We start from the raw sequence: 13,505 nt of genomic DNA, 5'->3' as shown, positions 1-13,505 counted from the left end.
CTTGGTGTCTTTTCTTTGTCGTCCGATATCTAGTGACAATTTAAGTGCAAAACCTATATTGACGCTGCTATGCTAAACTTTTGTAAGACAGTATGGAATAGACGCAAGTTGCACGCTTAACATTTTACAAAACAGTAGGGCATATATACCTTGTTGGTATGGCTCTGTTTATCATTGTGAAGTAAGGCAACGATTTCATTGGAGGATGTTCCTTTAATTGCTCGAAGTTTTGCAGTTTTGGTTTGGATTGACCAATTTTTGTCTGGACGACAGAGCATTTTGTGTCGTCAATAGCAATGACTGGTGAGGGATAAAATCACGTGCAAATCGGTAACTGGATCATTCTTCTTGTGACTATGTTCTATCATGTGCCACGCACACACCAGATAAATCGGTTTCACACTGTCACACGGCGAATTTTTTTCATTGTAAAAAGCTTGTCTAGGGAGAGGGGTTATAAACGATAACCGCTGGTCTCTAACCCGATGGGGACTTCAACGGGTTAAGGAAAATCACAAAAAGAAAATTTTTGTGAAATTTGCTTTTGGAATTCTTGTGGTAGGAACACCTGAAGAAACTTATAGGGTTATTCTCTCTCGTGAAAATTATTTGAAGGCGAGGACGTGCGCCCTTCTCGTCCTTTAGCGAATATTGATTGAAGAGACTTTTTGACAGACAAGGGTGAAATTTCACTCCAATCCAGGAAACATTAAAGGCTCGAATTCCATCTATTGTTCAAACGTTGGAGCAAGTAAGGGCGAATTTAATGATAAATAGCCTATTTGAGTGACAAATGCATTAACTTCTAAATAACGATAATATAGTTGGCAAATAAATTGAGTACCAGAATGAACATATAAAATTTGTGTGTTAAAAACACGACGTTTCGAGCATGTACTCATTTCGTTAATTTCACATCACCAACCAATTTCTTGATTGTCCACAGTAGCTTTTCTACACTTTGCGACTTTATAATACGTAGTAAATAAAATGCATTATTATCCAACAAAAAAGCTTCTAAAAGCAATTTTATAGGGAATGTCATAATTGAAATTAGAGTATATTTTGTCCATCTTGTCTTGGGTCACAACTGAAGAAAATAAACTAAAATACCATTCTATTCGAACGGACATACGGACGGACGAACGAACATACATTACCAAGCTTTACCTTTTTGTGAACTGGCAATTTAAAAATTACAACAGAACGGAGGATATAGCTGTCACCACGCCCAAACCCTGCCTTTCTTCCAAGGAAGATTATATATGCTTGATGGAATTATATGACGTAATACAGTTCAAGAAAATGTAGAATTTGACTTAAATTTCTAAAAAAATTCGCCAGCAGCATTTTCTACAAATTTGCTGCCATTTGCATAACCTCCATTAGTGATAACCTCAGTTACTGGTATTTCCCATTTTTTAACTATTTCGTAACTCTCCATTTCCTTAACTATTATCTTTCTCTAGTCAGCTCTTTTGTTTGAGTTAATTTCATTTCCACTTGCCAATACACCTTACTCTCTCATGAAGCTGGCGTAACCCTTTTCATCAAGATACAACTGAACCAAAAAATTGATGCAAAGTATATACCTACTCTGAAGAACAACAAATCAGTGATTCAATCTATTACAAATATTCCTGAATAACGGCCTCTGAAAGGCATGCTTAAACTATTTCTGTCCATAGATTTGGCCTTGTTCATGATTTCAATAGCCAAGACCGATTAGAAGTATTCGATTAGGAAAGTGCCTGTTTTATTGAAGTTACATCACAGCCAAATTTGCATAGATTTAAACGTTTTTTCTCCTCAGTAATCATTTGACAATATTCTATCAGATTGAATGGTCAATATTAGTACATCTAACATGTATTTCCACATCTTTATCACTTGGCCTTTCTTTTTCTATGGAATCTTTAAGAAAATTCTTTAGGTATAAGAAAATTCTTTGGGTATAAGATGAAGAGCATTAAAGATACGTTTTTACAATCTCCCATTTCTTTTGATAATTCTTTGCAATGACATGCTCTGAGTAAGTTTTTTACCCTAGCAACCCATCTTCTTTATCATCAAGGACTCTCATATTAGAAATTAGGATTGTGTTTTTTTAAAACTTGTATGTTCAGTGCTATTCAAAATAAGAGATTTCTGTCGCTATAAAACTGCAAAACTGTGGTATGGTAAACGACCTCTTATTGAAGAATTAAGCAATTATTTGTTTAAATAGAGATGCAATCTTGCAAAACCATCTATCTGTGAAGATTTTGAACGCAAAACGATTCGTAAAATATATCAATTTGTCATAATAAACTTGTTTAAAGAAGCCAGTACTTTACATTCTGAAAATTTAAAAAACAATTGAATTTTGAATAAGTAGAGAACTCCAAATTTTCGAGATAATCCAGCAACATAATTGGATGTGTAATACGAATGATTTGAATGCCTCGAAACTTTATTACAACTAGCAAAAGGGCCCGTGCAGCGTGGGGGCATTGGGAGCGATTGCCTTCATAAAATACAAGAAAACAGGCACATTGGTGCGTTTTGGTGCATTTTCCACAAGTTTGCCCCAACCTGTCTTCATCTGGTGCATACCTCCTCGTAGTTACTTATACATAAAAATACTAGATTATGAAATGAAAAAACTTCCATACTGGATCATGGAACCAAGATTTTATCTTAGTTTAATTAGAATTAAAAATCTCTTGAGGAAACAGATTAGAGTGCTCACATGCTGCTTGCTTTTGAAGCCAGACAATGATGTAAAAAGAGGTTATCATCCTAGGAGAGGGGGGGGGGGGGTTATTTGAACTTTCTAAATACAAATGCCAATCGCTATTTATGGGTAAGAATTTTCCTTGTGATCTGATATTTTTGGGTACTTGATGCTTATGGATTCTACTAATACATAATGTTAACAAAACAGGAATAGAATTGCAGATTTGTTGAGGCCGGTCATTATAGGAAACAGTCTAAATTACTATGGTTAGTGGTCTTTAAACAAGATTTTGTATTTTGATAATTATGTGTCTGCTAAATTATTTCTATTCTTTTAGGTGAATTTTGATAACTGCGGATGGACTTTCCTGTTTGTAAAAATTGCCTGGACATCCGTAGATTAGGACAAAATGGTCGTCCGAGAGCGAAATTTATGGGACCAAGTGCTTTTATTTAATTCGAGGGTGCTGATATCGAAAATCGATGTTATATGGGGAATTTGGGGGGGCCATCAGCCTCTTTTTCGTGCTTGAAGTTTCTTTTTTGCGTATATGAAGGTAATCAATGATAAAACAGTTTAAGTGGAAATGAGTTACAATTTCAAAGTTGCTTAAGCATATTTCTTGCGCATAAATACTTAAAATTGAATACTGGTTTGTTAAGAGGGCCAAAAGCCTCGTTTTCACAAGGAAATTGCGTAATCTTAGAATTTCCATCCTTGTATAAACATCTAAAAAGTTTAATACATATTTTGATGGGGCTAATTTTTGAATTGTCGTCCATAGAAACTTTGCAGCGGTATTCATTACTAACTGATAAATAACACTAATTGAAAACTACTGGATCATCTAAACATAGTTTAATCGTTTCAAAGCTCTTCAAGATCCTCTTCTGACTCACTGCACACGACATCTAAATGTAAAACATTCTTCAGTTTGTTTTAGCGAAAGCTCCCAAATTTGTTCTTTGTAATAAGTAACAACCTGACGAACAAATCCTCATTAATCCCAACCATGTTATATCTACTAGGAAGCCTAACTGAAACATCAAATCACAAGCAAGTCTTAAAATCATAGCAACAGAGCTCGTGTTTTCTTTGCATGGCGGCAGAAGACTGAGATCAATGATCTCCTTTTGTCTTTTGAACTTTTGCACAAACAACTTGTGTCGGAGAAGATTAACTTAGGACATTCTTTCATTTCTATAAAATACACGACAAGGTATAACTGGAAACATACTTATAGCAAGAAAAAGCGGGCAGGCCAAGTGATGCTTTCTTTTTCTAGACCTCATGATACCATGTCCATTATCTTCCTTTGTTTTCAAGTACCATTATCGATGATAATCTTGGTTCCACCCAATTCATGGGATAAGAACACTTTTAGAATGTCGGTGGTCACCTGCCCAGTATTTTAAAAATTTAGTACTCTGAAATTTGTTTGAAATGATCACTGTCCGTCTAAAGAGTTCACTACAATCCTTTTCAATTGCAAGCTGAAATTGATTAAACAATATTTCTTTCCTTTCTTCGTTGATATGGAAGCTGTTAAAGTCATATAGCACCTTAATGCCAGGACTTGTTAAGGCGTATAGCTAACTTCACCTCTCTCAATTTTTTCACAATCCTTTATATGCCGTTGTCCTTGTATTTGTCAAAGACAGTCACAACCTTTGTGTACTTGTTTGGAATGGAAGCAGTATTTCGTGGAATGGTAGCAGTTAAAATGGATAGCAAGTTTTCTCAAGGGCACTGTCAGGTTTTAACTCCTCTCAGGTTTTAGAAAATTCCGACAGCATCGTCAGGTGTACCCAAGCTCATTCGGAAGACCTCTGATAAAGGGCTGGGTTTGGAAGAAGAGCTATCTTTTTGAATCTGGCAAAATCACTGAAAAAAGTGTTTTCTACAACCAGTCTAGGCCAAGATTTGGCTGCAGCAAGGTCTTTGCTGACAATCTCACAGGATCTCAAGGATTCTTTAGAAACGAGCACCATATCAATTTAATTCGATGCAACATTTGCAAGACAAGATTTTTGTATGTATAGAGTTCATTTGCAACTTAAGATAGAATTGTTGGCAATTTTGTTTTACAATGTATTCCTTTTTCACTTATCGCTATAGAAATATAAATCATATAACTTGATCTTCAGCCTTGTATAATAAGTACAGCTTTAGCCAAAATAGTGTGACAGAATCATAGTGTAGCAGAGCAGGAACTCCTGTTCACTTTCTCCTTTTGTACGAAGTCTACTATTATATTTCAGTAAAAAGGGTATAAATAGTTCGGATAGAAGTAAGAGAAAAGGGGTCTTTTATAGATCATTCGGATGAGCCAGGGTACACAACTGATTGAGAATGGACAAGCCGGTCAATAATTAAACAAAATTTGTCGTGTGTGTTATAGAAATCAAAGAAAATCTAAATTTTTAATGCAGAAGTTCGAAAGAGAAAAAGGAATCATAGATCTCAATCTCTTGCTACAATGCAAAGAAAACCCAAGGCTTCGTATTCTGCATGCAATCTAAATCGCTATGATTTTTAATGTGGTTTGATGCTTAAGTTTGGCTTCCTAGTAGATGGTTGGGATTAATGAGGATTCTATCGTTAGAGTGATACTTGTTACCAAAAACATACCTGTAAACTTTAAAAAAGCCAAGCTGAAGGATAAAAGAGCTTCCAACTCAGGTGACGATTTTGAGGAATTTTGAAACCATTAAACTAATTTTAGATGATTCGGTAGTTCTTCCATTAGTGTTATTTATCAGTTAGTAATAAATACCGCTGCATAGTTCCTATGGACGACAATTCAAAAATTAGCCCCATCAAAAGATGTATTAAACTTTTAAGATGTCTATTCAAGGGAAGAAATTTATGATTACGCATTTTCCTTGTGAAAACGAGGCTCTGGTCCCCCTTAACAGACTAACATTCAGTTTTAAGCTTTATGCACAGGAAATATGCTTAGTCAACTTTAAAATTGTAATTTATTTCTATTTAAACTGTTTTCTTATTGATTACCTTTATATACACAAAAACGAGACTTCAAACAAAAAAGAGGCTGATGACCCTCAAAAACCCCGATATAACATCAATTTTCGAAATCAGCACCCTCAAATTGATCCTGCAATTGCATTTTTTGAAGCAAAGTTTAATAATAAAATCTTATTCTTAAATTGAATATCCACCGGATGAAAGCGATGGCTTTGATCGACTGCTTTCTTGTTTTACCTTACGCAACATAACTGCAAAAAAAGTTTGGGACAAAATCTGGGACAAAATTTTCAAAAATCTGGTTACAGGCACAAAATTGGCACTTTCCTGGTCTTCAAAATCAAATAAAGACTTAATTTATGACAAAAATTGCGAATTTCCATAACCAAATTTGACCCTTGAAAATCCGGAATTTAGCTGACAAAATCCGAGCAGCAAATCACTCTATGGTAGAAATCAGTAATCCAGAGAAATCATTTTGATTTTGATTAGTATTCTCCTTTAAAATAGTGAATTGTCCCGCGAAATTAGGGTAAGTACTTCAGTCCAAGTAATTATGTTGCTAAACATTTGAGAATTACCCATACTTTTGAAAGCAGAGGGAGCCACGGCCTCCCCCTGTCCCCCGGCCACGACGCCACTGCATGCACGAAGCTTTCTAAATGGTAACGGTTCCTAATTTTTTTCATTTTCACATTCGATTCAAAAGAGCAATATGAAACAACAATATAATCTTTTTAGTTATGCGGCGGGATTGGTTTTGTCACCATTGTGTTTTGCCCCAACATATGATTAGTAAGTTGAATGAGGGCCGGAGTTGGGAAGGGGTGGCAAAATGTATCAAATTTCTAATAACAAAAAAGGGAACATAGTCACAACCTTTATGGTTAACAAATAATTAATATAGATAAACCTATTTTAAGTCGTAGTGTAGAGCTGTTAGGAGTTCAAGGCTGATGAAGTTACAAAGTCATCAGGCATTAAAGTGTTACTCCCAAACTCCAAGCGAATTTTACATACTTGAGGCATGAAACACATAATAAAGAGTCAGATAGCTTGTTTCCCTGTCACTTTCCGTCTTATTAAGCGCGCTTGTTCCGCTACCAGCCAATCAGATCACGGAAATGTACATAAGCAACCAATCAGGAAACAGAAAGCAAACATCACAAACAAGCGGAGGAGCATCCAAGTATCTCAGTATTATTACTGCATTGTCGGTGAAAAAGTTTATCATGGACGAACAAATGGAAAGTAAAGATTGGCGATATTCTCGATAGATTTCTTGTTGTACTCGATCATATGAAGGTCTAAGGCAAACTGTACAATCATGTCGGAATCTGTTTCGAGCCGGATCACCCGGCTTCAGCAATTACTGAGCGGCAGAAGTGGAAGGAAGGTTCCATTATTAGACAAAGAGGCGCTGCTAGACTCGTTGATGGTTTTGTACACAGAATGCTCATCTGATGTTATGTTGAGGGACAAAAACATTGGAACATTTATAAAAAAGTGTAAGTATTATTAAGAATATCCGTCTTAAGCCAAGCCTGCAGTATGATTCTTCAAAACAGTTTACATTTTCTTACCTGGGTTTGGTTCAAATTTTGGCCGGCTCCCTACCCTAAGCAAGATTTTCTAATTTTACAAGCTTTGTGAGATGCAAATGTTCACATCGGCTTAGGTAACTTATTGGTAGGATTCTGAGCTTCACCCTAAACCAATCAACAGAAACCATCTGATTGAAAGGCATCAGTGAAGTGAACTTGAGGCCGAGTCGATTCCATTTAATTCTTATGAAAAGTAGGAATCACTTTTTCAGGCCGGAAAAGTTATCGTTTCCTCACACATCACGAAGTCCTGTTGAGGATAGAAAACGATTTTCAAACACCCACTTTTCTAATTAGATCAAATATAACACAATGGCGTAGATCTGTTGATCCAAATAGTCTTCGCCTCGAAGGGCGGTTTATGTTGCCTACCTGCAGAATAAAACGTTTCATTACTGACTCTTCGGTGTCAAGTAAATGCTACATAACAGCAAAACATTGTAGAAATGCCCAAAAAGTCATAAATTTTTTCACATTAAAATACTACGATCTTTCGGCATTTTCCTGGATCATGAAAATTAACGATGTCTCATCATGGATACTAAGATCAAGGGTTTGACTGAGGGTGTTCACTTCCCGTCCTTGTAGATTCCCACTGGTAACTACCCTAAAAATGTCAGTAGGAGTAACAGTGATTAATTAAAGCACTGTTGGCCCATGGTTTCAGTCTCAACCTCGATCAGGGCTTATTTAACTGTGTTTACTTCTGGAAGATCAGCCCGACTGATCTCGCTACGCAGTAAATTTAACCGAAAACAAATAGAAGCTCCACTGATAGAGTAGTTACTGATGGATGCTTGAACATGTTTTTCACATGAAATAGTTCTCTTCTACTACTGTAATACTAATCTTCTCAAAATATAATGTTATGATTCATGAAGCATTGTCAAGCACAGCTTTCAGATAAAGCAGTCTTAACTTCCAATGTTATTATGAGCAGTAAACTGAAAGTTTTTATATTAAAAAGGAAGAATAATTTTCTAATTTCATTACTTATATTGAACCAACAATCTTTAATGCTTCAAAGCTTAAAATGAATTTCTTTCAATTGGTCTAAGCCATTTTAGAGACCATTTTAGAGATAATTTTTTATACAAAATTCAATGCTGTGTGGTTACTTTATCTGATGCAAAATGTTGTGCTGTTTAAGTCTTTTATGCTTTTAGGATTTTGCCTAAGTAGTCTCCAGGGTGTAGAAACTTGTTATTGTTTCTAGGATATGCCTTCTTTGTCCAGCTGTCCGTTTCAAATTCTATTTGCAGCTGCTTTTCTCAGAACAGTTCAATTTATCAAATCTTATATGCGTCCTTTTATTTTGCTTATATGCAATATTTCTCATAATATAATAGTTCTCAATTGTTCATAGTTATATAGTTTCCTAACCATTCTTGGTCTCAGTTTATAATAAGTTTTCTGTGGCATCTCTCATGTAAATATGGCAGATAGAGTCACCATAAACAATAGAAACAAAGAAAAGAACAAACAAATTGGCAAAATTTGTCTGTACCACATGCACTAACTCCCTACTGGATGACTTAAATATAAAATTTTTTGTAGTCAAACCTGTCATGGATGAAATAAAGCAACTAAGGTTAAAGAAATCAGACTTTGAAATAAGGAAAACAATTGGACGAGGTCATTTTGGAGAGGTTTGTATCTTATTTCTTTCATATTCTAACAATAAAGCTGGCTTGTAGCTATTTTTCTTCTCATGGAATAGTTTCAGTGTATTTTGATATTTGCATATTCCATACTACCCAAGCACAAAAAGAATTACTGTTTAAGCTCGATGGCAAATAATGATAAATGACATATAGGCAGAGTAATACAACCTTTGTCCATAGAACAGGACAGTTGTAAGTTGGTTTTGAAAGCTAAACAACTCAGAGTTGCAACTGAGAACCAAAGTATGTTAATATTATCTACCAACCTAAATACAAAACAATGTTAATAAAAATTGTTTGAAAAATCTCTTATGATATTCATATCATAGTCTTGTTTAATCAATATTGTATGCCTTAGCTAAAATGGTAGTCATTCATTGTTTTTCCTGTATTGTGTGATTTTATCAAGATGTCAAAATGGTATAATCCTAAAATTAAAATGACGTTGATTCTCTAGAAGCTATGTTGTTTTGAAAAATTTGGTTGAAAAGAGAAATATTTAAAGTCATAAAGCATCATTTGAATGGCTTTATAATTATCTGTAGTCTTTGCCTTTTTTGTATTATCAATAAAGATTCAATTTTCTATATACCTCTAATCATTGAGGGCATTATATTTGGATTGCAGACATCCCACAAGATTAGAAAGTTTTGCACTTTAGACCCTCCATAAACTTTAGTATTTCCTTGTTGTTACCCAAGTTGGCTTGCCATCCTTTGCCCAAATAGCTAAAAAAGAGCACAGAAAAGATCTTGGTTTTGAAAAGTTTCTTTTTCAGGCACAGCCCAGTGTTGAGAAAAGTGGGGATCTGAAAAAAGTGGGGGGGGGGGAGGGGCTAAAACTTGATAAAAGTGGCTTGACTGGTGATTCATTGGTAATTTTTTGCATTTTTGGCAAAAGTAGGGGAACTGTGCCTGTTTTTAAGCATTATAATTTTCTTCTCTGATGTATCACAAGCTCAATGTCAGCTTTGTTAAAATCAGTTACACCCATATAATTTTTTCATCAATCTTGACAATTTTAGGTGTTCATAGGTCTTAAGTTCCTCACTGAAAATAGTCCATGACAGGTCTATATAAATATTCATTTGTTCTGGTTATTGTCTGGTAACTCACTAAGAATTTTTCTTAATGTGATAAGTTTCAGTTCATTGTTGTGGAATCAGAGCAAAGAAAAAGATGAAATGTTACTTATTTTAATAATGTGAATCTTAATTTGCTTTTGCCATTCATACAGCCTACACAAACTTTAGAATTATGATAAGTCTTCCCCTACCTCAGCATATGACATTTTTGTACTATAATTTTGTTATATATCAAATTTTTATCCTTTGCTGCAAAAACTTCAGTGTTTATTATCAAACTACAGTAGTAACTATTATATTTTTCTTTTGCTTGAATATCTAAGGAGATAAACTGAAAAAAATTTGATCTGAAGCTATTTTTTAAGGTTATCTGAATTTGTTAATGCGATGTAATTTCTATAAAATGTGTTTTATCATTTTGTTAGCATCAACAGTAGAAGAAATAACTTGAATTACACAATCTATGGTATTTGATAAGTTTTGTATACAAAGAAATGTACTTTCGTAGTTACCTTGATAAATGTGCTTGTATTTTATTGCAGTCATCTGTCCTTTGTCGGGGATTGTTTGCACATTTTCAGTGTGCTCTTGTGTGTATGTTTCTTAAGTGTCCTCTCTTGCTTCAGAGGCTGTGTATACAAAATGTCATTTTTCTCTCACAACACTTGAAATTCTCTTCACATTCACTGTTGGTTTAGGTAGAAGAAATTTGAATCAACTCAGGCTGATGATATTACATAAAAGTTTTTTTGTTCATAACTTTTGTACAATTTTTTTCTCTTAAAGGTTCATGTTGTTCGAGAAAAGGTGACAGGAAATGTCTATGCTATGAAAGTCTTAAAGAAGAATGAGACACTTTCCCAAGACAATGTTAGTATCATTATAAATAATTTCATATATTACTATTAATAGGCTAGCATTTGAACTTATGAATTTATTTTGTTATGTACATTATCATTGTGTAAGAGATCCTATGGTATGAATCATTACCCCACCACAACAAAGAATCACTACCCCACCCCAAAACACCCTTGAATGAAACTCATAAATTTGTGATGAAATGAGTAAAATACAATGTTACAACCTGCTGCTATTTTTTTAAACAAGGACCATGCAAATTTGGGAAAAATTTGTAACAATGTTTTTATATCTACTTTGACATCCAGATAGTATAAAGCTTTTTCACAAGTTATTTTCAATGCTTTCAAAGCATAACAATTTCTCAAAATTCATCATTATAAGGAATTTTCTAGAGGAATGTTTGTTGCAGTCATAGATGCTTTGCTAGCAAAGGGTAGAATAAATGTATTTTACACATGAAAATACATGTTACATATTACTATTAATATTTTGTATGTGGTAGATATAAGATTAAGCCTAAATCAGTTATTGCTGCTGGTTTACCATTTGCATATTCTTCATTGTAGGTTGCTTTTTTTGAAGAGGAGAAAGACATTATGGCTTTTGCAAATAACCCTTGGATAACAAAACTTCAATATGCTTTTCAAGATATAGAAAATTTGTATTTGGTTATGGATTTTCATCAAGGTGGCGATTTACTAGGCTTGCTTAGTAAATACGATGATGTACTTGATGAAGATATGGCAAGATTTTATCTAGCAGAAATGGTGATGGCTATTCATGCAGTCCACGCTTTAGGATATGTACACAGGTATGCAGTATGCATTACAATGAATTCCTGTAAAGGCTTGTTTGCATTTCAGTGGATGGCATGGCTAATTTATATTTATCCAGTCTTAATCTGCCTTTGTGTGCCTCTACTGCTTAGGTCAAGAATAAACAGATGGGTTGAGATAATTTTTCTTTTTTACCTTCATTTTGCTGTTAGTTATTAATTGATCTTTTAGAGAGTGCTCTTTTGAGGATTTAGAACATTGATAATGCTAAACTGTAACTAAGCTGGTTAGCAGGCATTTCATCAAACCTAGTAAGTTCTTCACTTGGAGACAGGTCAAACATACCAGAGTAGTATAAACTCATAGCAAGTCATCAGTGCTGATAGAATCTTTAAACACTAGAGTAAGCTGCTTACACAGTAGCAGTTCTATCTTTAATTCATATGACTTGTTCATTGTATTTTATTTTCTATATTCTATTGTAGTTTTTAAATACCTCTTTTAGGGACATTAAACCAGAGAATGTACTTATAGACCGAACTGGACATATAAAACTAGTTGATTTTGGCTCATCAGCAAAGCTCTCATCTGCAAAGATGGTACGTATATACCTACAGATGGTTCAACCGGGCTTTTCAAGTCATTATTTTCAATGATGTTTTTTATTAAGAGACTTTCCTGATTAGATTTAAGGAAAATAATATCTGTTCAAGTTATCGATATTTCGATTATTGAAGGGCTTAAAGTTATATTTAAGAAGGATAATATTTGATGTCTAATAAGAAGAATTTCAAATTACAAAGTACTTGAGTTATTGGACTTTGACTGCAGTTCAAGTCACAAGTGACATATCTAAATGCAGATTAACAGTCAAATACTTTTTCAAAGCATTTTAAAAACGATAGAAACTATACCGATAGCGGAAAAAAATTCCTCCTTTTGTAATCTTTCAATCTCTTTCTTGCCTTGTGGATCAAGAATTGTATTTTTACTTTTTGCCAAGTATGTAAACTATTTACATGGTTTATAGGTACACAGCAAAATGCCTGTTGGCACCCCAGAATACATTGCGCCTGAAGTATTAACAAGCATGGATGGTTCAAGTGGCAAGTACGGAATTGAATGTGACTGGTGGAGTCTTGGCGTGTGCATGTACGAAATGCTGGTTGGCAACACGCCTTTCGAAGCAGACTCTGTAGTTGTCGTTTACAGTCTTATCATGGATTTCAAGGTTGGTCTGTTTTCAAATCTCTCTCTCTCATAGGTCATTTTTAAAGTCAAGACTCGGATCGAGAGATCATCGATAAATCACATACCACTGAATCGTTCACATGCCCTCTGTTGAGGCTTGTCCGCTATTTGGTTGACTACCCCCCTTCCCTTTTACCAGCGTAATCAATATCTCTCGCCCCCGTGTGGGTAAAGGGATATGATAGAATGACTGTATGACCTTTTGGCTCCAGACATAATAATGTTATTTATGCATGTTTAATTGATGTTTGTTCAGACATAATGAATTTCTACTATTCTGAGAGTGCAGATATATTATTCCTTGAACTTCCATTTCCCTGCACACCTTCGTGCACTTTTGCTGAAGCCATCTCCACGGACTCCTTTTCTGAATGTACACTTACATTCGAAAAGTATTGCACCACTTCGACGAACGAGTAATGGCGACGCAGTTGTAAAAAATATGACCTTCGAAATTCAAAAAAACTTTTGTGAAGCCATAAGATGTCAGTTTAAAGTTCAAAACCAATCAAATTTGGCGGCAGTGCTGCCATTTTGTGGCGGGTGGTGCAATAATTT

The 13,505-nt window shown here is 34.6% G+C and overlaps 1 protein-coding gene across 1 annotated transcript in view; it reads left to right on the top strand.

Annotated features, from left to right (window-relative positions):
* The first annotated feature begins 6,895 nt into the window (after nt 1-6,895).
* The window catches only part of LOC135683565 (citron Rho-interacting kinase), a 40,931-nt gene continuing 34,321 nt past the window's right edge, over nt 6,896-13,505 (top strand). The window contains exons 1-6 of the mRNA XM_065198861.2: nt 6,896-7,215; nt 8,869-8,960; nt 10,846-10,929; nt 11,487-11,731; nt 12,202-12,295; nt 12,727-12,927. Coding sequence (XP_065054933.1) covers nt 7,035-7,215; nt 8,869-8,960; nt 10,846-10,929; nt 11,487-11,731; nt 12,202-12,295; nt 12,727-12,927 — 897 coding nt within the window. The 5' untranslated portion in view covers nt 6,896-7,034. The remainder of the gene's footprint in view (nt 7,216-8,868; nt 8,961-10,845; nt 10,930-11,486; nt 11,732-12,201; nt 12,296-12,726; nt 12,928-13,505) is intronic.

This window comes from Rhopilema esculentum, chromosome 7, assembly GCF_057945365.1.
Source record: "Rhopilema esculentum isolate cy_ngs chromosome 7, ASM5794536v1, whole genome shotgun sequence".
Taxonomy (NCBI): Eukaryota; Metazoa; Cnidaria; class Scyphozoa; order Rhizostomeae; family Rhizostomatidae; genus Rhopilema; species Rhopilema esculentum.
Note: the sequence above shows the minus strand (reverse complement) of the source record. Positions and strands in the feature narration are given on the sequence as shown.